Genomic DNA, 26,790 nt, shown 5'->3' with positions numbered 1-26,790 from the left:
AGACATTGTTAAAAAAAAAATAAATTAAAAGACAAAAGAAGCATGTTTCTTTTCCAAATTAAGCACGTAAATAGCTATCTCAGAAAGAAACCAGTAACTGATAACTAATCCTTACCAGAAATCTATAGATCTATATACCATCTATATATTCTACTGGAAAGCCAACTTGACAAAGGTAAGCTTCCCATTTGTACATTCACCAATCTAGAAGGGAGGTATAGGTGCCTGGTGATAAAATCTCACTAACTTTTTCCATTGGAAAGCTGGGAAATGTACCCCAGACCCAACACATGAAAAGAAAAAGCAAAGTACTTCTATAACTTATGATGGTCCAACCAACAACAACGAAACAACCTCCTCCATCTAAACCAATATTCCTGCTTGATGCCAAGGAAGTACTTGCACCCAAATGTGGAATTGGCAGATCCCTGCAAACCATCACTCTGCCCAGGTGCTCAGACTCCTGCTTCTCTGGCTCCCCAGGTTGGGAAATGTACAGCCCATGAGGTAAAGTCCAGAAACAACCATCAAGTGGATCCATTAGCCTCAGCACTATGTACACATTTTTGTAATTACATTCTTCTCCTTTGAAAACCAAAGACTTTTGGCAGTTCATCTACACAGCCACTTTCCCATCACCCATTCTGATCTCAAGTTTGATTACTTGAAAGGAAAGCAGAACTATGCATTTCCTATTCAATATTGTGTGTGACCACACCATGGCAGATGCCCGGTTTCTGAAGGGTGCCTGAAAGAAACAAGGTTTCTGAAATTTTGCCAGATAGGAGGAAGGCCGGAGATGTTGCTGTACTTGAACTAACTTGAGGCTGAGGCTGTCACCAATGGCTCTGATGGACTTCCCATAAAAGATTTAGAATTCTCCTCATGTATTCAACAATGCATAAGTGGCAGCTCATCATTCCTTTGTAAATGGAAGACAAAGGAAATTAGCTGGGATAGGTCTAAGGGGTAGAGGTTTGCTCCCTGATAACTTTCTTGTATAAGACATACATTTTTAATTATATGCTATTCAAATAAATACAGCAGGAGTGAAAGATATGAGGTAGCAAATAAAAGCTCTGCTGCTAAGAGTGCCAAAGATCAGTAGTGGGACGTTTCCCAACTCTCTCTCTCTGGGAGTTTTAGTGATCTAAAAAGATAAAGGCTTTCAGCTCACACAAGATAGGACTTGGTTTTAGACTGCTAACTTTTAGGGGATTTTTTAAAAGTTACTTAGAATTTCTCTAAAATTTCTAAATTTGGAAATCAATGAGTGTCATTTCCATTTATTTGGTTTTGGATAACAACATCAGACTTTCTGCATGGCACAATGCTGTATTTAATTACCAAAGTGTAAGCACTCTAATACATATGTTTACTTTTCTTTAAAGTTTCTTTAAAGATAGAGGTAATTCATTAAACATCTATAGGGACTACTGGACAATTATTACTTCCTGGATTTAAAATTTTAATTTCTTCTTTTTCCATGAGAAGTTTCTCTCCTCTTTTTTGCTTCTTTTCAGGGAAGCAGCATATTTGTCATTTGAACAAAGATGATTAAAGGAATTACACAATAAATCGAGAATTCTGTACTAATCTTTCAAACAATTTGCATATTTTCTTAGGTAAGTTACTTTACTGCCATTTTGAAAGCTGCTATGAAACCAACTATCCACTTTCACTTTACAATATTTTTTTTGAGATTAATTTCAAAACAACATTTTTCATAATTATTATTTCTATGTTCAAGATTATTTTTTAAAGCTGCAATTTACCATTCAAGATTTGTCAGCAAATATTAAGAGCCATAAGTTTATTAGTTTAAAAATTTCCAATGTTATATTCCACATAAGATTTATTAATTCACCTACTTTTAAAAAAGATATTAGGAACAGATGATAAAGACTACTGAAATAAAAATGTAGTTAAGAAGGAAGCACATGCCTCAGCTCATCCATGATAAAGTCTGATTTCAAAGGAATGAAACAAACTGACCATACCTCTGTTAAATTGATGCCAAAAAGAGAATTCTGTAACAGCTGAATTTTTAATAATTAAAGCTCTCTAAAAAATAACTGTAGGTTGCTAAGCAATGCTCATTAAATTCTAAGTATTTCATAAAAACAGTACAAAAATTATCTTGTCATCCTATTACAAAAGAAAATTGAATATACTTCAGCTAAACAATTCCTCAAAAGGTTTATTCACTTTCATTTTAATGGAAAAATTATGACCTCTATATAAAATCAGGTACAAATGAACAGCCATAAAATAAAGCAAGGAATTTAATAGAGAAACTAAAGTTGATTACTAAATGCTAAGTAAGTGGTTCTGCAGAAGATTCTCCATAAAACTAGTTCAACCTTCTTAACAGAAAAATACATAAGGTTTCATGCATATTTTGCAAGCTCATGTACATGTAGATCTGTTTCTTTACTAGGTCTGGGTAACTCACAGCTCTCATCATAAAAGCACACATTTTTCCTCCACTTCAGTAAGAAAACAAGGTGACATTCCTTTTTTCACTTTCACTTTCATCTTGATGCATGCAGACTATCGGCATATTTTCTTTTGTTTCCAGAGACAGATGGTGGCATTATGAAAACCTACAGAAAATGTTCAAAATCTCACCTTGGGATTGCTGTCCCTGCCAGGGTCTCTGGACAATTGACCTTGTGCTGGGTCAATGAATACTAAAGAATAAAAGCTCTACCAGCTCATTCTAACATTTTAAGACTATCTGGAAGAAATAAAAAAAATAGAAAGGATGCTATATCCTAAAAAAGGGCAAAATGTGGAAAACCCTATGTTTCTGCTGCTCTCTCTCTGCTGCAATGTTTTCTTGACAACTTGTGGCTAAGCCCCCAGTGTGGTGCTCATGCACAATCTGCTGGAAGCTGGGTGGGTGGAGAGGCACCCCAGACACACTCACCCAAGCTGCTCTCAACACAAGACAGAGTTCCAGATCCAGACAAAAAGAAACAATACAAAAATACTGGAAGAGAGAAGACCCTACGTGTTCTGAGTTGTATCACCCAGGCTCATGGGCAGTAACACTTCTGAGAAGAAAGGCCTTTTTGCACATGGTAGGCTGAAGGACAGACCACAGACATATTAGGCCTTGGTCCAGAAACAAACTTACATTGCAGCGCTACTTGTGGCACCAAGAGCAGAGAAGGGATAGAAGCTGTGACCAGGTTCCCTTTGCTCTGAGTACATGAGGGAGAAGATGAAAGAGCATGTTTTGAATCCCTCAGAAAGAGGAGTTTCAATGCCCATTATGCCCATGAAGTGAAATCTTATCCAGCCAAATAGCATTAAGCAATCCAAAACCAAGGTACATTGACTTGATTCTGCATTCAGCACGTAGCCTCCATCTCTCTTAGTCATTGTGCTTTTAGTGAAAGCTTTGTCCTTGTTGCACCTCTCAAAACCATAGAGAATTTCTTCAGCTCAGAATAATCGAAGTGCAAGAAAGAGGAGGCTTGAGGACAAGTCTTTTCATGTCATTGGGAGTGGTGTTTTCAGAGATGAGAGCAATAATAAATTAATTTACAGCAGTTTTGAGTAGTTCTGCTCCTAATTTTCAGGTCTGACAGGTTTAGAAAACACAAGGACAACAACACTAACAATGATTTATCCCTTCCGACCTCTTGGAACACTGCAGGCAGCCAAAAGAACACAGTTAAACAGCATCGTAGCACTCTGCTCTGTTCCACAAAAATCCTCTCCACACAGAGCACAAGTACAAGGGCTCCAAATCAAACAGAGCAAAGCATGTTGCGTACAAATACCCAGATGCTACTGGCAATCTGCACTAGGAAAATTGGCCAGGCATATTTGTTGGCCATTGCACAGGCTGTCCTGTTAAATCATTTGTCTCCCAGGAGTCGCCTGAACCACCTGCACCTACATGCTGGCTTAGACCCTTGCACAGTGCTTGTGCGCTCTCTCCTGGGGACTCTGCTGCTCCCTTTGTGCTTCTCCTGTATGCTAGGCCACCTCTGAGTCTTCCTCTATCCCATAAGGAGACCTCTGTCCTGCATGCTGAAGGAGTAAAGGCACTGCTCGTACATGCTGCTGCACCCCATGGAGTCCTGGCTCAGGGGAACCAGTGATATACAAAATGAGACTGGCTGCCAGAGCTTCATAGAGGTCAAGGGCAATGGAAGGGTGGGTCTAAAGCAGCAACTGGTACTGGGGCACTCTGAGCCAAAAGGAAGGGTCATGCTGCATGCAAGCCTTGGTCTCCCCAAAAGCAAGACACAAAGTGCAGAAACCCAAGAACTGCATGCCAAATGTGCCATATTAGAGATTTTCTCCAAGGAGTTGAAGTTCTGGGTACACTGGGCCCAGAGACTCCTGCTTCAGAAGGTCACAGGCTGATGGAGGTGGATCAACTGCTTCTCCCTTCAGGTGGAGGTCTGCTGAACTAGACCAAGACTACTGAGTAGGCTGTGTTTGGGCTTATGTGCCAGAAACTGTTCCCTAGATGAAAAAGGAGGTAGTCATGAACTCAGATCGAAGAGCGTTTCCAGCTGAGAAGTCTCCCTCCAGAGAGAAACCATATCAACTCTAGGCCTGTGCTTGTTATTCCTAATAATTTTTGTTCCTTATTTTTATACCTTCTTTTCTATGATTTCTGCACTGCGGGCAGCAGGAAATCGTAACAGCAGCCAGGAAGACTCCATGCTTCTCTGGTTAACACACAGACATCCAGAAAGACAGTCTGCTGATGTCTCCTTTCTCAAGAAAGTGATTTTGTAACATTAAAATGCTATTTAACCTTGAAATCTGTTGTTACCTGGTAAAAAATCCAAAAATCCTCCTGAACCATGAGTCAATGACTCAGAGAAATGCAAACATGACCATCAAAAATAACAGATGATGGGCAGAACAGACAAGTGTAATTCAAGATAATAAGCTGTAAACTCCATGAAAGCCAAAAGAGGCATCCCTCTTACGTCACCACAAGATGGCTTCAATGAGCTAAGTGTGATTTGGGGTAAACCACAGGCAGCCAGGGCTCAGCGGGAATCAGCACTGGTAACAGCTGAGCACAGGAGAACTCTGCTTTGCTGATCAGTCTGGACTGTCCTGTGTCTCCTCTCTTTTCCTGCTGTAAATCCTTTCCATTTCAGCTATCTGTCTCACACCTGAGCACTTCGTCATGCCTCCTGTGGGCACAATTCTACAGTTACTGGAGATCTTCCACCTTTTATAAACTTTGTACAAACTTTTTCTGAGGTGAAACAGAAAAAAGCCTTAAAATTAGTACAGGGGCTGCCTTCTCCTGCCCCACTGGGAACTGCTTGCTCCATCAACCAGAGCAAGAACTCTTGAGTCACATCAAAGCACCGCAAATCTTCCCCATGACCTTCTTCAAGCTTCAGGATGTAAACTTCACCCACTAGCATCACAGCCCTTTTTACATTTTATACTAGAGCTCAAAACAAAGACATGTATTTAAAAATTGCTTTAAAATGGCTATTTGGAAGAAAAGTCCAGTGATCCTGAAGTGCAAGAACAAGATACTTCCAAAAGACTCCCTTCTTAGCACTTGCTTACATTACAGCTACCTCATTAAGTAAAAGGGCATGAAGAAAGAAGCAGGAACTTGTTGTATTCTGAGGAAAAGAAACTTTCAATTAAGCCACCTACCCTAAATGAGAATTCAAGGTTTTCTCCTCCCCAGACTTCCATTCCTGTGTCATAGGAACCAAGATAATCAAAGTATTTCTTGCTCACAGAAAATAATCCACCTGCCATGGTTGGAGACCTATGAAAGAGAATAGTAACTCTGAACTGTATAAAAAGAAATAATATTAAACCAATGTAACAGATAAAGAAAATACAATATATTTCTACTTTCTATTTTCTCAGTCTTTTCTGGATACAAAGTAACAGTCAGAAATTTATCAATTATTATGAGGCCATTTGAATTTAATTTTGTACTAAAAAACTGTACCTAAAACAACCCCAGAATGTAAAAATATTGTGTTAAAATAAATTTTTCCAATTGCAGTGTCTGTGTGCAAATGAAGAGCCTCTTCACATAAGAGAACATTAACTTTGTGGCAGAACTGTATTAGTAGGCTCTGAAATTCTACATGCTGTATCCCTATCTATTTTACTTAAGCAATAATTAAAAAAATACTTGTGCTTTAGTAATTAAAACCAACATTCTTGATCCCACTAATATCAATTGAAAAAAACTCTCAGACTTTAATTATTAAGTAAATATAGCCCCTAAAGAGATTTATTTTCTTTCTAAGAAAATCTACCCATCTGTCTGTTCTTAAATTTTTTACTAAGTTTGGGAAAAAAAAATAAAAATCAGGAGTCATGGCTGGGTCCTCATTGGACTGGGTCCTCATGTCCTTCAAAGGACATGATTGAAGATCACAAGGCCCACAGTGACAGCACACTTAAGGGATGTGCTTCCATTATGGTAGAGTGTGCACATATACATAAATTTGTATTTGTTCAATGTTGTTCCCTATTATTTACAGTCTTAGGATGACTTTCTTTAAAGTGCCAAGTATATAATGGTGATTAGAACTAAGTTCATCTGGCATTGTGTGAATTTTACTAAATTGCTGCTGAGGTAAATACCAACAAAAGTGAGATGAATGATCAATTACTCTTAATCTGTCAAAACTAATTTTACCAGCTATCTTTTTGAAGCAACACTGTCTCACACTGTCATATGTTGTTTCAAAGAATGGAATGAGATGAGACAAGACAGAAGGAAAAATAAACTCCATAACCAGTCAAGTCCTTCTGTCTCCCTCCAGATCCCTCCAAACCAAGCTGTTGGTGACACCACTCCCAGCACTGCTGCTTTCTCCAGACACTTGTTGAGCTCACAGTCCTCAGGCTACCCTGAAACTTTATCCCTCATCATTTTCCTCTTGTCATGTCAAAGACAATTCTTCTTATCATGAAGAAAAAAAAGCATCATATTTGAACTAAATGTTTTAAAAATATTCATTCCATTTGGATTTTTTTGTTTTAAGGAGGACATGGATTAATACATGCTGAGAAAGACTCAATTACTACCTCACTTTTCCCATTTAAAAAAAAGTTCATTCTGTTGAGGATAAGTACATTAATATTTGTGAAATACTGGGTATTAATATCATGATAAGCAACTTACAAAAGACTGAGAAAAAATAATAATTCCATTATTTGTGGTCTCTACAATAATAGATAAAAGTACTAACAAAATGATGGTATTAAAAATGCCAAACAGGTTAATTTACTTCAATAAACTGCTGAAATACAGAAACTTCCATAGCAGATGGGGCTAGGTTGAACATGGCAGATCCTCAGCTATCAGGATCTTGTCTACCATTCCCATTTTCCAGATGCCTTGTTTGTTCTATTCTCTTACCTCTCCTAAATATACAATGTTGAGTGACAAATAATACCAATTGATGGCATCTTGTCTTAAAATAAGACAAAACTAAAACCCATAATGAAGACATCAGCCTGAGCTCTGCGAGTTAGTCCTTCACAGAAACCATGGTGGATAGAGCTGTGCTGTTTCACCCCAGTAAAGAGCTGGCAAAGTGGCTCACCTTTGAAAATAGCACAGTGAACCACAAAGCACAGAAAAAAGTCTTCAAAACTGCTTTTACCTTCTTACTCGTTGGTGCTGTTTTTCCCTTTTCATCATTGCCCATGATACATTCTTTTTACAACACAGAGCTCTTTGCTTTGCACAGAGGACATCCTCCAGTATTAGTTAATCAGTTACACTCTTTCCATGTGCTGATAAGCATCTGTAAGACTTTCTCTAGAGGAGTCAAGAGACTACTTTGCAATAAGTTTTCCATATGGAAGATGAAACAGGATTTTCATACTTTAGAGCACTATTTTTTCCAGGAACAGGGTAAACAGGAGTTATTTTAGAAAAAAAAAATGGGGAACTAAACAAAATACATACATTTTTGTAATATGTTCATTTCCCAAATATCTTTCAGCACCTGGCATTTTCAGGTGAAATCAAAAACACATTCACAGTTTCTAGGATGCATAAAAATTAACCTGATCACATCAGTCTTGGACTTCCTCCGTTTTTGTTCTCTTTCAGGGGTACTGTGCCAAGTGAAGACCAGGCGCCAGTCAAATCCACCAATCTGTGGCTCACCAGCATTTCCCAAGTACTCAAATGTGTTCCAGTCAATAACATCAATAACAGGGCAGACAACAGCTGTTTCTTCTTCAGCAATCCTGGTAAGGTTTTAAAACAAAAGGGTGACTTCCATTAGAAACATCTCTAAAAATAAAAAAAAAAAAATAGAACTGACAAGAACAAAGAATGCTTACAATACCAAACATGAAGTTTTGCTCCTTTTCAATTCATGCTGTAATAACAAGGAAATGATGATACAATAAATACAAGAATAACCCCCCTTTTCCTACATCAGGAGAATGTATCAGGATGGACTCCACTGGCAAGCATCAACCTTCCTGGATGGTGGAAGCAAGATACGCCAGATGGCTTGAGATAACACATTCAGCATCTGGCTTGGCTGCCATAGCCAGCACCACTTTATCAAGGAAAAAAAAATGTTCATTTTCTTTTGTACACGTAGCTATTTAAGAGAGCAGTTTGATTGCATACTTTCGCAGTGATGAACAATAAACCAGCCAGACTCTTGGCCCTTGGAAGTCATGGCTGCTCTTGTAACTGTGATCATCTGCAAATGTTGCAGTGAGTACTGTAACAGCAACTCAAAAAGAAGCCCTGAGCTTAGAAAAAACCAAACCTGCAACATGGGAATTAGACCTCCAACAATGAAACATAACTGAAGGAGGCCTCAAGAAACCCTGGCAACATAGGAGATGAAAAGGAGAAACAAGATAGCACTGCAGAATGACATTCCTAATACCAATGGTGATCTAAAGATAGTCAAGATCTTTATCATACTACGAATACATCAGAGCTGATGACATTTCTTGCAGGTTTACTTCTACAAGGAGATAAACCCCTTCCTCCCATTTCTCAATATCATGCAGGATTTTCAGGATTCCTTTCCAAAAGGACTCATCCTTACAGGAAGCAGTGGGATTATTAGCCTTCTCCTCACCTTCTAGAATGGCCCCCCTCAGTACTAGGAGCAACATCAAGCACACAAGCTCAAGCCAAGGTCTTTCTTTTAAATCACTGTTTAGCATCTTCCCTGTTCTAGTGTTAGACATGCCCTGATAGTTCAGTGACATGCAGTCACTTGTTTCACTTAGAGACACAGATATGCACTTTAGCCTTGCATCTTGTATTTACATGTTTCAGAGGTGAAGGAAAACTGAACACATTACATTTTCAAACAAGTAAGAGATGCAGTACATCTGTCATCCAAAGGGAGCTCATTCCTCATGGGATTGTTAGGCTAAAAATCTGTAGACTGACCGATGGCTTACACTGTGAAATTAAAGTAGCTTGTGATAGTTAAATGCAGCAGAGAACAGCAGCAATTCCAAAGTAGTATTGTCTGAGCTGAGAAAGACTGCCCGAAGTGTGAAATGGCCTCTTGTTGCTGGAGGGAATATGTGAAACAGCTGTTTTCTTCTTTATGATCTCCCATTGAGACCTTGTTTGGTAGAGCACACAAAAGGGCTTATACAAATATTGTTATCTCTTGTCTCACTTGCATAAAACTTTGTAGGAATCCTCATTGTACAAAGCAATGAAAATTATATCCACATGTAGAGGAGAAGGAAAAAAACAACAATAAAAAGTAAAAATATTTTTCTCCTCCTGTAACAAGTAGGAAAATAAGTAAAAAGTAGGTAGCTGGCATATGATATCAATTATGAAAGGAATGAAGTAAGTGAAAAGCCATCATCTTTTCTGTAAGTTAAGAATTAACTAGATGGTACAATGCACAGGCAACTTACAAATACAACTATGTTTGCACTGCAAAATGCTAACACTGTGGTATTGCTGCCACACATTGAATCGGATATGCCAGAGAAAAACGCCTTAGAGATGCATGTCTGCATCTGCAGCAAGAACGGCAGGAATTCCAAGAGAGGGCTAACTTTTTACAGGTGGTGACGATTGCATTTAAAAAAATCCCAATCCTTCCTCAAGATTGCCATCTAGTGGTGCGCTAAAGAAGCGAAGAAATCATAGATCTTTCCCCCATCTTACACTTTTTTAGGCGACAGTTGTTAAACCTATGCCCATGATTTGAGGTTTATCCCTTTTCCTTTCTTCACGCTATCATAGCTACCCCCCAGTTATCTGGAATACACTCGGTGTGAAATTTAGAAACAAGGTACATATGACAATTTTAAGAAAACAAAAAACTGAAATTGTATTATAGATACAATTTCAAAGGGACATGGGGAATTTGGGAACACAAGTCCCACTCCAAATCAGGAAGATTCGCACACATCAAGGCACTTTGTGCTTTTGGAAGTCTCTCTCCAGTTTGTATTCGGGCTGTTTTTCCTGGTCCTTTTCTGTTACTCTGCAGTACCTTGTGGGAATCTTAACAGGATCCAAATCAAAACACAGGCCTGGTAAAGATTTTTTTTTTTAATTATGTTTTAAATAAAGTTGGTTTTCTACATACAGTATTTTGGAGGTCTGATTCAGGTCCTGTATCTATCATTATCTGCTAATGGCATCCAAGCAGGTAAAGCCATGAGCTGTTGGCAAAAGGGGCAAAACCAACAGAGCCTTTTAATGTGATTCAGGAGCAGCAGGTGCTGTGGTGAGGTGCCAGTGGCTGAACCCATAGCAGGAAAAGTTGATGTATGGCCGCTGGCTACACATGGGTGAGTCTACAAGAATATAACAAATATTCTCAGCCGAAATGGAAGGCTAGTGTTCTGGTTTCTAGGGATTTTTTGTTAGAGTTTTGGGAAGGTTCCTTGGTTTTTTTGTTGTTTGTTTGCTTGCTTTTAATTAACCAAAGTTTTCTGAACAGCCTGACGGATCTGCAGAATTAACAAGAGACCACATAGGCATAAAGTAAAGTGTCCCAGGACAGATGATTTCCAAATAAGAGTTAGTGTTGACATAACATTTACTCCTCCCTATCCTACACCATGATGATTTATGTCAGAACCAGTCTGGAAAGGTGGATTTGCTCAGGACTAAGACAATGGAGTTTATTGACTTGTATTATGCAAACACTGCCTTGCAGGGCACACATCTTTCCAGACATTCTGCTCATCCAGGCTGACAGAAATAGACTTCTTTACCAATGTAGTTCCAAAGCTGGAGGTGAGGACTCATCTTCTTGAAAACCAAAACTTTCCATTGCCTGAAGAGGCAGCTTGGTCCTCAGGGAAAAAAAAATAAAACAAACAAACAAAAACAAACAAGCAAAAAAACCCCACCCACCACGCCATGATCTTTCAAACTTCCTTTTGCATTTGCTCCCCCACAGCCAGGAGACAAACACCAAACACTGGCAGTGCCTCAGGGACCAGACTGCAGTAACCTTTGGTGAACCATGAGTCATTTTTTCCACTGCAGAAGTGGGCCAAACTGTCTCGCCCCTTCTTCCCCAACGGGAGAGAAAACCAGCCCAGAGCATAAGCTCACCTTGCCAGCAGTGGCTCCAGCCAGCCCTCATGGCATTCACAGTGGCAGTCCAGGAATGTTAGGATGTCTCCTTTCGCCACAGATGCCCCCAGCAGCCGGGCTCGGACCAGCCCCTCCCTCTTATTTGCACGGATAAGACGCACCTTGCGCAGGCCAGCCACGTAGTTTTCCAAAGTCTCCTTTAAATGTTCTGTAACAAGCCAAAAAAAGAGGGAATAATACACTCTGAAATTATTTGTTTATGTCTTTCTATAGGAAGCTCTCTCCTCACTAGCATTTTACTTATAGTAGGGCTCTAAAGATTGCGGTACTTTGAACTCAGATTTGTCTATACATGTTTAGAAAGGACATGAAAAAAGCACAAAACCTGGATTTGGACACAAATCACAGTTACTTTTAAGCAATTGAACACTTCACATTTACCTCTGTAATACATCCCCAGATCAATAAGAGCTTCTCAAATGTTACTTAAGACTTTCTGTATAAAAGTTTTATTCTTAACACAATTCATGTGTGGTGGATAATGCCAGCATTTCCTTTATGTCCTGTTGTTCAAACAAGACCAAAGAACTAGGTCACTGTCATTATATGAGACACCAGGGGAGCATTGGTGCAATCGAAACTTGCTCAATTCAGAAAACCCAAAGTGCTCTGTTCAGACTGGAGTCTATCTATATACACAAGCATTCATGTTACCGCACAGCAAATCTGCTTCACCATTCCAAACTAAATTTGGTACATAAGCCAAATTTTTCTCTGGCACACTACAAGAAAAACTGTTTTTCAGTGAGAGGTCTTTGTCATACAGTTTTGTGTTATGTGACCTGAACAGCATAACTCTTTCTCCTACGAACTGGTTGACCAAAAAAGCCCATCAACAATCAATACTATTTAGGCTTGTTCTTCCTACCTTTGTCACTGTAATCATCTACAAGGATAATTTCTTCCAAAAGTATATCCGGAGATGTCTCAAGAACACTGTGAACGGTTCGCAGAAGCGTTGACCAAGCCTCGTTATAAAAAGCTATCACAACTGAGGTTTTTGGCAGGCTATAATAATCATATTTCTTCTCTCTGCATCTGTAAAGGGTGGGGGAGATAACATTTAGTAGAAGTGCAAAAGCATTTCTTAATTTTCAGGAAACAATTCTCAAATCCATTTGCATGCTAGTTACGAACTGCAAGCAAGAACACAGAATGGATCTTAAAAGAAATGCATGTCTATGGAAAATTGTATGAGAAGACATTAGGAAGTTGCTTTTACAGAGGTTCCATTTCCACAGAAGCATTATGAATAAAATTCTGCAAACTATCAAAACGTCTAAAAAGACAAATAATAGGAGGTATTCTGGGCTGGTGTAGCTGCAGTGGCTGTCTTCGCACAACTTCAAATAGAAGAACAAGTAATGAACAAAATGTGCCTCAGATTAAAAGAAAAAAAAAAGAAATGCAAAACCTAAGTGGAGTAAAAACAGTAACATAAACTAGCGATAACTGTTGCTTTGGAAAATAGAACAAGTGCTAGACAGTAAAAATACGACTGTGAAGGAACAGCAACATATAAAGAGGAAAAAAAAACCCAAACCAAACAACCAGCAACAAAACTGAAATGTATGCACACTGAAGCAGAATTTGGAGAGACCACACAACTGGCAAAATCTAATAGTGAAATCCACGGAAACGTAAAACAGATATAGAAATGCATGGTTTTCGCTCTATGGAGAGCCAGAAAGTTTGCAAACCTTTGGATTAAGCTCCAGAATGTATTTCCTATAAATATATATATGAACTTCCCTAAATGAACATAAGGATGCCAAGAAAGTTATAGCTGAGCCAAATGTATAAATTCTTAAAAGAATCCCCTGGTTTAGAAGAATTTTAAAATAACGATGGCATCTTCTACAATTTCTCCTCTTTGCTCAGAGCGTTCCATATTGGCAGCTTTTATTGCCTGCAGTCAACAAGGGCAATAAAAGGGGCAGAAGGACAGACTTCAACTTCTGTAGACTGCTAAATCACAACAGATACCAAGGCAAGTAGCAAAACAGCAGCGAGTCCTCCAGAACATGTGCTATGGGGAGCTGAAAAGGGAAATTAAAACTGGTCAGTAGAAAATGCAACAGGAAAATACTTTAGGTCAATTTAGGGGCACAAAAATTCCCCAAAACACTAAGAAAATTATATTAGATGCAAACTGCTTACAACATAATACAACTGCTTACAACAAGTCTGTAGAGTAGTTCTGTAATAAATATATGAGAATGAGGAAGCAACAGGACAAATGACACTCAGGCAAAGGAGGCACCCAAAGGCTGCTTCTCAAACATGACAGGAATGCCCTGTGACAACACGTGCGCATACAGACATATATACATAGGTAGTACACATAAACACACACATTGATATAGTGAAGTACAAGAATGCTTGTCCCTCCAGGCTGTAACTTATCCTGAGGGGCTTTCACAGAGGAACTGTCTCACATCAACACCTGGTGACAGAATTGATTTATTTAGCCAGACATTCATGCACTGACACATAAAAAGGAGTGACAAGTGACATTTTAATTAACTTATTTAATTGTAATGCAGAACAACCCACTGTATGAATCCAATTTTAGAAATACATATTTAATTTAGCCTGCTGAAAAACATTTCTGCTCAGTACCGCCAGGAAAAAAAAAAATCCATATACATCAGTTACTTGTACCAGGTAATTTTGAGTTCATTTCTTGATGGAAATAGGAGCTCTACAAACTCAGTTTAGAAAGCTGAAGGAAAATATAAATAAATTAAAAAAAAAAACCACCAGGAAAGCTATCTTTGAAAAATATGTCAGGAAGATTCATGGGAAAAAATGCTGTATTCCATTTAAAGAAAGGAAACCCAAAAGGTCTAAAGAAGCTTATAAGTCTAATTATAGATTAAAGACTTCAATGGATTTGCCTGACATTACATGCTGGAGATGGAAAACATAACTTGGCACAGAGCAAGGCAATCCCCACACTGTTTGTGATTCACTGTGCATAGCTGCCTCCTTCCTTGAACGCACCCCACACTGCAGGAAAAGGTCAGCCTACTACAAGACATACCAGAACACACATTTCTTAGGTTTCCAAAGTCAAGAAAGAGGCCAGTGCTAAAAAATGGGTTTAATTTACCAGCTCCGTGGTGGAAGGCAGCACAGGAGTGAAGAGAAGTGACCCACCATGGTAGCACTGCAGGCTGCTGGCCACTGGCCAGCACTGCCATCCTGACCTGAGCAGTACCCTGAAGTCCTTATTAAAAAAAACAAAAACAAAACAAAACAAAATAAAACAAAAGAAAAAAAAAAACCCACCCATATTGTTCAACTTCTGCGCAGATTTGCATGTTTATCTCAGATATTATTTCCAAGACATATTTCTTGCTAAATTGCTAGAAGATCTCAACTGTTAGCAGTCTCAGTGTTGCTAAAGTGAAGCACACTTTTCCTTATCTTTCTGTAATGAGAGAGTTTCACTAAGCCTTAAAAATTAATCCCATTCGGGAGATTACAAACCCAAAGCATTTAAACCCTGGAAAAATTATAGCAGAAGAAAACCTTTAAAAAGCTAATGAATCCCTGAAATGGAAATGCTTGGCAGTGTTGCTGAATAACAATTAAGTGGCATGCATATGGACACTAAACATTACCACTTCACAAGATATAAAAATTTCAAAAAACCCACTACAAGTACAAAAACTGATTGAAAGCCTTGTGGTCATAACTCATCTTTTCCATTCCTCAACTCCTGTTTACCACAGAAGCGCCTCAGCAGCCCATCTTCTGTATTCACACTTGCAAACTTCAAGATGTACTTTTATTATCCATGTGTCAGCCAAGTATCCCAGCTCCTACTTTCCAACTGAATCATTTCACTCCTACTTTTGGATTATTCAGAAAAACAAATGCATATCAATTACAGTATGCTGTTAAAATGACAGCAACTGGTGACAGCAGTCCCAAAATACGTTTTTGCACACACTGGGAGCATCTATTTATGCATACTATACTGCAACTTGCTTTCAGCTTCTGAGTAGAACACTCTTTAGTGCCACCCTCAAACCCATAACACTGTCCTTTCCAATAGAGAGGATCATGTTAAGACAGTATTAATTGCATCTCACATTATTCATCCTAAAAACTACCTTTGAGCTGATCATCTGGGTTCTGCAGGTCCATAAAGACAGATCCAGAAGGCAACTTGCCTCACCCTCCTTAAGCCATTGATCCAGCACAGCCCAAGAGACCTCAGCGAGCAAGGCTTGATTATGGAACATTCCTTAACTTTTCTGTGAATAAAGTTAAATGTGGTCCCTTCCACTAGCTGTGATACATCACTTTGAACCTAGTCATCATAACTACCAAATGGTTGGTAAAAACATAACACAGACAGAAGGAAATTGGTTGCCAGTAAGCGTGACATTTCCAAACATGGAAAATAAATGCAGATGCATTTGAAGTCCAACATTCCTTCACAATTCTCCTTATCTTATTCAATCACAGGAACTTTACTGTTTTGTAATAATTTTGTAATTCATGTTTTAAAATAAACAATTACCTAAATTAAAAATGGCATGTTGTGCACATTGAGTGGGTTCATTTTCTTTGGAGAAGTACACATATCTCTAGTCAACCTGATTTTGGTAACAGTTATCAGATACCAGGATCACTCACTGAGGAAAAACCTGTTGCCAACACATCCAAGAGGCTTTCCTAGAGGCAACAAAATAAATGCATACAGTTTTAAACAGACTCAGATTTCACTGACAAACACTGGTATATAATGAATAAGCCACAACAGGTATGGCAATGCAAAGGAGTGACACCTGCTCAGTCTCTGCCCTCTGGTCACTCCTGCTCTCTGCAGATTCACTGGAAAATGCACAAGCAGAAGCCTCGTGTAGGAATGTGCCCCCTGTTGACGGACTGACAAAACTATCCTTTGTCTCCTTAAAAAGGAAAAAAGCCCAGAAGTTTCTTTCCTCAATTAGCGAAAAAGGCACCTCATAGGACCTGGGGGACTTCACCTCAAACTAAAGGATAGCCAATTGGACAGAAGCCAAAAAATCCCGCCTAAGCAACTAACTAGAAAAAGAAGAGAACAAAGAAATGTTCAAAGTAATGACTTTTTTTTTTTTACTAACAAAGTAATGACTTTTGTGAGGTGTTTTACCGGGAGCAAGAACCTCTTGCACCTGGCTCAGTTTTTCTCTCTAAAGAGTTTGGTTATTTTGCCTTTTATTAAAACTTTTTTGTTTCCAACACTACCACAGAAGCCATCCTGCTGATTTTATGCTTTCTAAGGTAGCTCAGCTATCTTGGGTGTGAAATAGATCTCCAAGAGCTTACCTGGCTCGAGGAGACCAATATTTCAGCCTTGTGCACAATAGAGTGACAAACAAAACATGGCCAGGACTGCCCCGGCCATCTTCCAAGGAGCAGATGGGGACACTACCATGCTTCAGCTTCATCCTGCTTCTGCATCATCCTTCATTTCCCTGAGGCACTTTCTGCCACACTGGGTGGGTGTTCCAGCGACCCTCCTACTTGATCACTGTGGCATAACACAGGCATAAAACAAACAAAAGCTTTGTCTTCTGGCATTTCTTAGCAATTTACACTAAGACAACATCTATGTTTTAGAATTCTTAATGTGTTCATCCATAAATCTTTAAATCTCTCAATGGGAAGAAAGAGAAAATAATGCTGGTATGTACCTGAACACAAAACCATGTTCACTATGTACTGCCCTTTCTCTATGTTTCACTACAGCTTCTACTCAAACATCTAAGTCCAAAAAATGCACACTGAAGCCAAACACATAAAAGTGCATCTTCACACATCCAAATTCCTGTGGGGTTTTGGTTTTGCCTTTTTTACACTGCATTTTTAAATCACAGTCTAACCAAGAGTAAACTGCTGACAAGTTTAATAAATTAACCTTGGAGTCTACTACACTACACAGTCTTCTGTTAGCAAGTTTTACAATAGGTTATTTATTAGAAACCAAGGAGACATCACTCAGGAAATGCCTAAACAAAATTAAATGGGTTGTTTTCAAGAACATTTGTGTCAATTAATGTAATCACTCAATTTATTTCTTTGTAAAGAGCTGTTTCTCTAAGAGATGTGTATCTATACACAAGGAGAGAGCATGAATGTGTGCACACTGGGCGCACTGCCATGAGTTAATTAGGAATGGTTGCTGACATGCTCTTACTTGAGACTTTCACCACAACTGTGACAATGATACAGAGAGGGAAAACAGATTTTCAATCTCCAAATCTGATCTTCTATATGCACAGTTACTTATATTTTAACCAAAAAAATATGAAATGTTCTCTGAGTTTTCAAAAATTTGTCAAGAACACAAACTGCTCATCAATTATTTAATGCTTTCAGAAGGTATACTCCGTAAGTTTCGGTTTTGAAGTTTCAGTCTGAATGCCCCAGGCAAGTTCAGGATTGCACAGCTTCTCTCAAGAAGTGCAAAACAGCACGTGTCACTGCTGAAGCTGATTTATTTAACTTGATTTATGTGACTACAGTATGTGACATCCCATTGTCACCCGGAAAACACTGCCAGGGTTCTACCTCAGGCTGGCTTTCACATGGTGGGCTAGGAACCAGGTTGGCTGGGCTTGCTGTGATGGGCCATAGACATGCTGACCCACCACACAGCCTCCTTTCCTCTTCCTAATTTGAACAGCTAAAACACCGACTTAAACTGCTCTTTCAGTAAGAGGTGTGCTCAAAAGTGGCATTTCGTAGGCTGCAAGTAAATGAGGCTGATGGGGATGAATGGCAGCATCCATGGTCATCTCAATCTAGTTTCACCATCTTCACTCCCATTCCATAAACTGCAGAGGCAGCAATGTGGGCATTGGAATCTGCCAAGTACCTTCACCCAAGAGAAAGCACCTCCGTCTCTCACTTTCCCAAAGGCATGGCACAGGACACAGCAGCACTGGGATCTTCTATCCCCTTTTCTACTTTTGCCCAAGCTGCAGCTTGGAGTTCTGCACATCCATCCACAAGCACCCCAAGTCCTGCAGCATGATAGAGGTGGCAGCACTGGTTTCTAAGCCACCTCACAGTTACCAAGGCCGTGTCCCTTACTCCAGGCTGAATATATAGCTGAATATCCACCCCTCACCCCTCTGTGTGGGAGAGTAACCTATCGATAAAATGCAGCACACCAGCCAAAAGCAACACCTCCCAAAGCCTGGGATACAAAAGCGCAACATCTCCGGTGGAATTAAAGGATATGATAAACATTATTCTTATTTCCTCCAAACATTACCCAACTTTCCATGCCAAATTTATTTTGTCACATAAGACTACCTTGATCCAACTGCCAGTTCAGGGATTTTCTTTTTCTTTTTTTTTTTTTTTTTAATTAAAAAAGGTTTATCTGGACATGCAGAGGCTCCACCTGGTTTTACACACCTACACAAGCCACGTGTTCAACTATTGCAGAAAAAGGCATTGAGAGTTTACAGAAGGTGGGTCTTGGTGTGAGTAGCAAAGCACACAGCAGCAAGGTGCTGATAACTGCCAGAATGGACAGATTATTTGGGCCAAGGCTGGAACAGTTAAGCAGGTGAGTTCAGGATGCTGGCCTACACTTCCCCACTGCTTGCCCCAGCCCAGCAGGCTGGCTAAAAGCTCCCTAAATTATACCTGCTGAAACAAACCATGTTAGAGAAAGCACCCCTTTACAGGCCACAACACTGTGATATGATCACGTCTCTGGAAACAGAAGCTGGTTTGATTGTGAAACAGTTTTTCAGGTTATTTAATGTTCTACAGAATGATTCTCCCAATGACAAGAAGGTACTGACAAGATTGACTGCCAAAAGCTGTGTTAAGATTTCAGATAATAATGGGCTGTGCTGCCTTGTATACAGACATTGCGAGAAGCAAGAAAAAAAGACATGAAGTCTGAAACAGAAGAAAATATTTGTTAAGAAGTTGGGGGTTGTGAAGGAGGTGGAACAGAAAGCAAATCTCTTTAAGACAGATTAAAAATATATTAAGAAATAAATATCTAGAAAGACTAAGTAAGAGAATTTACTAAGTCTGTATCCTAAAACCCACAAATTTAGGAAATCCATAGAGCCTCCTAATTCTAAATTGTTAGAGAAATACTACAGAATTTCCTAACTGACCCAGATTCTGGATGTGCAGATGAGAAGGAAATCCTGCATGTGACAGTGGGGAAACCCACTTGATTTTTATTTTATTTTGCTGAGCTGAAACAGTGGTTGCATTTTGCTCAAATGTTTTCACTTTTCTTCCAAGACAGTGAGTGAGATACACTTAACCTTTCCACAGAGACATACTATTTCCTACATCTACATTCAAAAACTTACTTTAGTGTGAGTAATTTGATTCACAACAAGAAAAAATATTTTGCAAAGCCATAACTGAAAGAAGCTATTGTATTCATCACTACAAATAAGGTGTGGATGCACCTGATCCTTATAGACAATTGTTTAAATGAAAGCAGCTTTTGAATTTTTAAAAAAAAATCAGTTTATTTGCTTACTGTCAATCACTGATCTAGGAACTTTTTCAATTTAAAAATTAAATCAGCTGAAACCAAGCAATAATCTTGATGTCAAAGGAAGTTGAGGAAGTTTACCAGAAGCTGGAAAGGAAAATGGTGAAAAATAATCATGTGAGCTCTTCTGGAAAATATTTGCTGGGGGTTGTTAAAAGCATAATGACAATGAAAAGTGACACATTTTTACAGATGACAGGAAACAAAAGTAGCAAAATATCCTAAATATCAAAGCAATAGTGGAAGCATTGCTTCATTTTGTACTGCTATAAAATGCAAGCCTTTTTATTAAAAAAAAAGAAAAACAAACAAACAAAAACCACAAAAAACCCAAAACAAACATACAAAAACCCAAAAAGAACAACTATAGTGAAGAATTATTTTTACCCCACTTACTGTCTGAGGAAAGACTGAAATGTCCTAGAGAAACATAGCTTTGAAGGTCTAAAGCCTGTTTATATATGAAAGAAATCCTGCCAACTAACACTAAAGTAATGACTAAAAGGTATTATAATTAATATAGTTACTCGTATCCAATTACATATTTCCAAAAAGCTCAGAAATCAAACCAAAAAACCCTAACACCAAACAGGTGACCACAGTGTTCCAAAACTACTATACCAAACACACTCTTAAGTGTTTAAAGCAAAGCCTTAGCTTGCTAGAAGTCGTGTGCTGTGTCTCCTGATCAGACACAAAGCATGGGAACACCCATGCCAAAGCCAGCTCTGGGCACAAGGTGCACCATCAGGTGATGGTTTAGAGGGAAAGGATGTGCCAGAAAGTCAAGCTGCTGCAGCTCACCTCTTCAAAGGGTTGGATTTCCTATAGCACAAAAAAAAAAAAAATTAAAAAATCACTGCAGTTATTTCACCTTTAGGTAAGAGACGAAAGAGAAGCTCCTGGGTGAAGTCAGTCTTTCACTGTGAGCTGAGGAAGGAAACACTCAGCTGCTGTGCCTTTTCCCAGAACAGGGTCAGGTTAAAACTCCTGTCAGGAATAGCTGTGATTTTTGGAGTAGAAAAGGAACCCAAACCTAGTATCAAGGCTTATTCTTGGAACTTGCTAGCAAGACACTATCAGACAAACATCCTGGTATAATTTACTATTTACAGCCCAGAAAACAAAACAAACCATAGAAGAGAGACTTTGGGAGAATCGAATTTAAATATGGGAACAAACAGGAAAAACAGTATTGAAAGACAAATCAATCACAGCACAAGATTGTTATGCTAAAGTCAAACATAATATTCCCCCAAAATAAATAAAATTATAGGCATAAATGATGGTGGCAGAGGAATTTGAGCATTTGTGTGTATCTAGCCATCTATACAAAAACACTTAAAGATATATGGACAGACACTTATACATAAAATCACACCTATAAAAAAAAAATTATACAAAGAATCTCTCCAAAACACAAAAGATTACCTAGAATTAAAGAACAAACCTCTAAAACTTTTTTTAATAGCTGAAAAATACTATGCAGACCACATTCAATATTTTGGGGGCTTTTGTGGCTACTTAGAAAAGACAGGAAAGAATTAAAAATCCATTTCCTTGTGACCACAAGTAAAATGAGTCCCAAGGGCTGAATCAGGCTTCTACCATGAAAGAGAAAACATGAAATGCCGAGTCAGCACAAAAGTGCCTAGTCTTGACTTGCTCCTTTTGTACCAAGAGTCAGCTGAAAGGCAACTTGTGTGATTTACAGAAACTATCCCCAAAGTAAGTGAGCAATGCATCCCTACTGTAGTACAGTAAGAAAAAGTAGAATGCCTAAAATCTGAAACAATGCTTGAAAATAGCCCTTAATCTAAAAGTACCCAAGTAGAAAAACTGGAAATGTAATTCTTACACACTGTAATAAGCTGTAAAAGGCTAAGAGAACATATCAGTTGTCTGCCTAGCCCTACAGTTCTGTACAAGCACACAAGGAGAAGCCCCATGGGACACAATGCTGACGTGTTGTTGCAGGGAGAGGAAGGCAGAGCAGCAGCAGCCAAACCCATGGCCCCAAGCTCATCACACCCACTTACAGAGCATCAGCCCCAACAGGGCCCTCAGTAAGTCAAAGTCTGACAGAAGACACTTGCTGGTTTTAAACCTCCTATAACTGTTGCTCCCTTTATGAGTACAAACTCAAGAAATGAAGGGTAGATATTGGGAAGACAAGCTGAGCCATGCAGACAACCTTACAATCGGGGGACAAAAATAAAAATTAATCACTGTGGCAGTGATGTTGCATTTAAAGAGGTGTTCAAATGTTGTTGAATCTCCATCCTTGGAGGCTTCAAAGTTGGACTAGACACCCCAAAGTTTCCTTCCAACCTCCATCCTTCTCTGACTTGGCTTATTTCACTTCTAGCCTTGTACAAACTGTATCATCATTTAGTAACTTATCTTCTTATCCATAAGATTCTTCCAAATGGACATTTTTCTAGATTATTTATACATAATGTTTATTTGTTTATATGTATATTTTCAATAAAACTAAAAAAATCCTGTGTGATGAAACACATTTTCAGTTGCTGATGTCAAGTTCAGACAGTTAAAGGAAGCAGAAATTGTCTAAAGGAAACAATGGTAGTTGTCAAGTTCTTTGGGTCTATGGGTCAATACAAACAGAATCAGTCATCACAAAAAGCAAGTTATGGTGGTGGGAACAAGAAGGAATAACAACTTTCTGAATATTTTCACTGTGAGGAATATATTAGTAGGAGAAAGATCTATATTAGAAACCTCTTGGATTCATAGTCAAATATCATCAATCAATACATTATTTGAGAGAGTAATCTCAGCCAAATTATTCTTCTCTTCCTGTACAGTATTACCAGACATAGCTATTAGCAAATACCTGCCACACTTCTGTTCCCATGGCAGGTCCAGGATGTACAACATGCAGCAGTAGGAAAAGATTTTTGGCTCGAGTTTCTGACACAGCAACACCTTGTGCAATCATTTTGCATATCACATTTAACAGCTTATTGGCTCAGATACTCTCTATCTTACTAGCCAAACTCTAGTTTTCATTGGATTCAAGTGTTTTCACCAATTCACACATAGAGAGTGAGTTCATTGATCACTGTGGGAGGACATTAACATCAAAAGGACCGTTGGGGCATCCAGGTGGTGGTAATGTTGTCTATTTCCTTTTTATTCTCCCATTTTTTTAGTATCTAAAATTTCCAGATTGCCTCCACACAAACAAGAATATGCTGAAACAGACCAAAAGCCCATAGCCCAGAACAGAGTCTCCAAGTATAGTATCTGTCAATACCTCCTAATATTTGATTTAAATTTTCTAGAGGATGGACTATGCTTTACAGGAAATGGATTTTCGGAACAGGGAGGTGGCAGAATTTGTTTTATCCATTTTCATGCATCAACCATGTATTGCAGGAATCCTGCAGGAGTTACACTTCCAGAAGGTCCCCTGTCTTTCAGGCTGAAGACCTGTAAATTAGTCACTTCTTTATGAAAGGCTGTAAGTTGAACTGCATTGAGTCCAACACAGATTTCTGTGGGACTTTATCTTTGCTCCTTAAAATAAAAACCAAAGCTAACAAAACAAAAAAAAACTGAAAAAACCCCACCAAAAAAAAACCCACAAAAAAAAAAAACTGCTTCACAGCTTCTACTCAGTTATTTATAAATGCAAGGAAATTTCACTTTATTTCACAGTTGTTTAAGGAACTCTTCAAGTAACAACACACTTCTTTATCCATATAATTACGACCTTCAAAGAACTCATATAGATTTGTAAGACACGTCATCCTTGACAAAAGCCTTGTTGACTTTCTCAATAGATCACACCCTCCCATCTGTTACTAATTCTTTCCCTTACCACAGTTTGTAGATAACATGCCTGGAAAAGATCCAAGGATTGCCAGCACACAGTTCTCTGGTTCTCTTCTGGGACTCCACTAAAGAAACGGTGCATTTGTCATGTTCTGGTCTTCTGGTATCAAAGCTGTCTCACTGATCACATCTAAAATTTAGCCTTTGCATGATTTTGGTGGACCACTGAAGTCTAGTTGCCATCTACTATTACTACTTATTTCCCATCATTGTAGCCTCACCCATTAACAAAATGTTCATTAAAGGTCATAAATAGTCAAGCATTACCCATCTTAAAATAAAAAAAAAAAATAATTCCCCTAGACTTGAGATTTTGAACTGCATAACCTCTAATCTTGGAACTAAGTGCAATGCATTTCCTATGGCTGTGGACTTGGTGAGAAGTACTTCATTTTTTTTTTTATAATTATGGGGGGGTTTTTATTTCATTCTCTTACATGGTCTTCCTTCTTGAGAGAAGGAGTTAACACTTCATTGCAAAATTTTCTTTGGGAAAGTTTTTTATATTTGCTGTGTGAGTTGGAGAGATGCTCTGTGACATTTTTGCCATAATTTAGATTTAAGTGTGCACAAAGGCATGAAGCACCTGCCAACAGTACAATACAGCCCCAGCTTCAAAAGGCAATTATCTCTGAGATTATGTCACTGATGCTTCTGTGATTCTTTTGGTTTGGATATAATTTGTCATTTCAGCATCCATATATTCAAATCAAAAAGGGTCTGCCGTTGTAGCAAAATCTATTTAAATTATTTTCATTTCTAGAATAGTCACCCACACCCATCTATAATGTCTCCTATTCAACAACTGTGACCTTCCATTTCTTCTAACACCCTGTCATAGAGAAATGGCAGAAGTCCAAAATAACTCATTGAAATGATTTAATTCTTCCCACGGAAATGAAATTTAAATGGTCCTTTTTGACCTATAGTCTACAGACTGCTGATAAGAGGGGAATAATAACTGAGTAAAACAAGCCTAGTGTCGGGCTTAAACTTATGATGAAAAGGCTTTGCATTTGCACTGCAACTTTTTGAAAGCCTTCCTAAGATTCATGCTTTAGATTCAGCACTTACAATTAGAGTTGGTGAAACATTGGGCAGGACACACGCGCGTGAAGTGAATGCATGGGAGTGCCAGAGCCCTGCTTTTTCCACAGCTTTTTGCTACCATATCCTACAAACCTGTTGTAACTAAACAAACCAGCTGAAGCCAAGCTCAAGTGAAACAGAAGTGAGGAGTCCGTAGCAGCCGTGGCTCATCCCAACCCCTGTGACAGCTAACACAACCCCCTAAATGGCTGGCCCTTCCTCTCACCAGCCAGCAGCTCACTCACAGGAGAGCCCAAGACGGTGCCACCCTGAGTATTTGCGCAAGGGCACAAGAGTCAGACCTGTTGTGCCACGCTGGCTTCACAGCTGCATTGAGCCATTGCCTGTAAACGTGAGCCACCTCATCGAACATTATCTAACCCTTTGTTTACAATCGCCTGTGCCATTATCTGCCACTGGTGTAATAACTATACATGTAATTAGTAAATGCACCTTGTCCCAGCAATCATACATCCCGAATCAAGAACAGTCCCACTTTAGAATACTGCTACCCACCTTTGTGAGCACCATTTCTAGCTCAGTTCTGGTAAAACTGCTGATAAAACAATCTCCTTTAAACTGTGCGTCTTAAGACATTTGAATACAATGCACAGCTGAAATCTGGGAAGCATAACATTTGTAAAGCTGGGAGTGACTGAAAAAGTATGCTGCTGCCCATGGTGACTGACCCAGGGGACAGCAGCAGTAGGAGGGGACAGCAGCGGGAGAAACACGGCAGAGCAGCGTAGCTTGAGGACTGAAAACACACTACCAGGGCTACGTGGGGAAACAACCTGTACACATACCACCAACACGCGACTTCGTACTGCCTTGTGTAGGTGCGGCAGCCTGGCAAAGTCACCAATCGACTTAACTCCGAGAGCGAACGCTGTGATCCAAGAGCGTTTGTGATGGGAAAGTTTCCAAAAGCCTCCACGCTCCTGAGCGAGAGGTACTGGAGAGAGACACGACTACCCCGCGCTGACCGCTGCCAGCAGACACTCCAGTTTGCCGGAGCGGCTCCCTGAGCCGCAGCAGCAGCGGCAGGCATGGCTCCCGTGCCCCGGCCCCGCCTGCCCTCGGCGGTACTCACAGCGGATGCCAGCGCTCGGGCAGGCGGCGGTGCAGCGAGATGCGGTCGCTCAGGTAGATGTTGATCTGGTGCCGGCGGATGCTCTCCTCCTGGCGGCGCTTCTCGGCCGGGCTCAGCTCCAGCCTCACCGCCCGGCCCAGCTCCCCCAGCGCCCCCGGGTCCAGGGCCGGCTTGGCGTACACCGGCCGCCGCAGCAGCTCGGAGTCGGGGGACGGCGGCTGCGGCGGGGCGCGGCGGGCGGCGTGGAGGGGCGGCGAGCCGTGCCGCCACACGAGGAAGCCGAGGGCGGCCAGGAGCCCCAGGGCGAGCAGCGCGCCCTCGCTCCGGCCGCCCCGGCCCCGCTTGCCCCAGCACATCCCGCGGCCGAGGCGGCCGGCCATGCCGAGCGAGCGGTGGCTGCCGTCTCACGGACACGGGCGCGCCTCCGCCCCGGCAGACTCGGCGAAGTTCTCAGGACCTGCCCACGCCGCGACACCCGCCCGCCGGCAGCGCTGCCCCGCCAGGAAGCCGGCACGGCTCCTCCGCCGCCGGCTCCTCCCTCCTCCCCGCCCCGCCGCCGGCTAGCCCGGAGGGGCGCGGCGCGGAAGAGCC

General features: G+C 40.1%; 1 protein-coding gene across 1 annotated transcript in view; it reads right to left on the bottom strand.

Moving 5' to 3' along the window:
- The window catches only part of GALNT12 (polypeptide N-acetylgalactosaminyltransferase 12), a 47,059-nt gene extending 20,480 nt beyond the window's left edge, over positions 1–26,579 (bottom strand). Inside the window, exons 1-5 of the mRNA XM_066560566.1 lie at positions 26,200–26,579; positions 12,480–12,649; positions 11,570–11,759; positions 8,053–8,238; positions 5,662–5,779 (exon numbers count right to left, since the gene is read on the bottom strand). Coding sequence (XP_066416663.1) covers positions 5,662–5,779; positions 8,053–8,238; positions 11,570–11,759; positions 12,480–12,649; positions 26,200–26,579 — 1,044 coding nt within the window. The remainder of the gene's footprint in view (positions 1–5,661; positions 5,780–8,052; positions 8,239–11,569; positions 11,760–12,479; positions 12,650–26,199) is intronic.
- Positions 26,580–26,790: the final 211 nt, after the last annotated feature.

Source organism: Molothrus aeneus, chromosome 1 (genome assembly GCF_037042795.1).
Source record: "Molothrus aeneus isolate 106 chromosome 1, BPBGC_Maene_1.0, whole genome shotgun sequence".
Classification (NCBI taxonomy): Eukaryota; Metazoa; Chordata; class Aves; order Passeriformes; family Icteridae; genus Molothrus; species Molothrus aeneus.
This window is presented reverse-complemented; position numbering and strand designations above follow the sequence as displayed.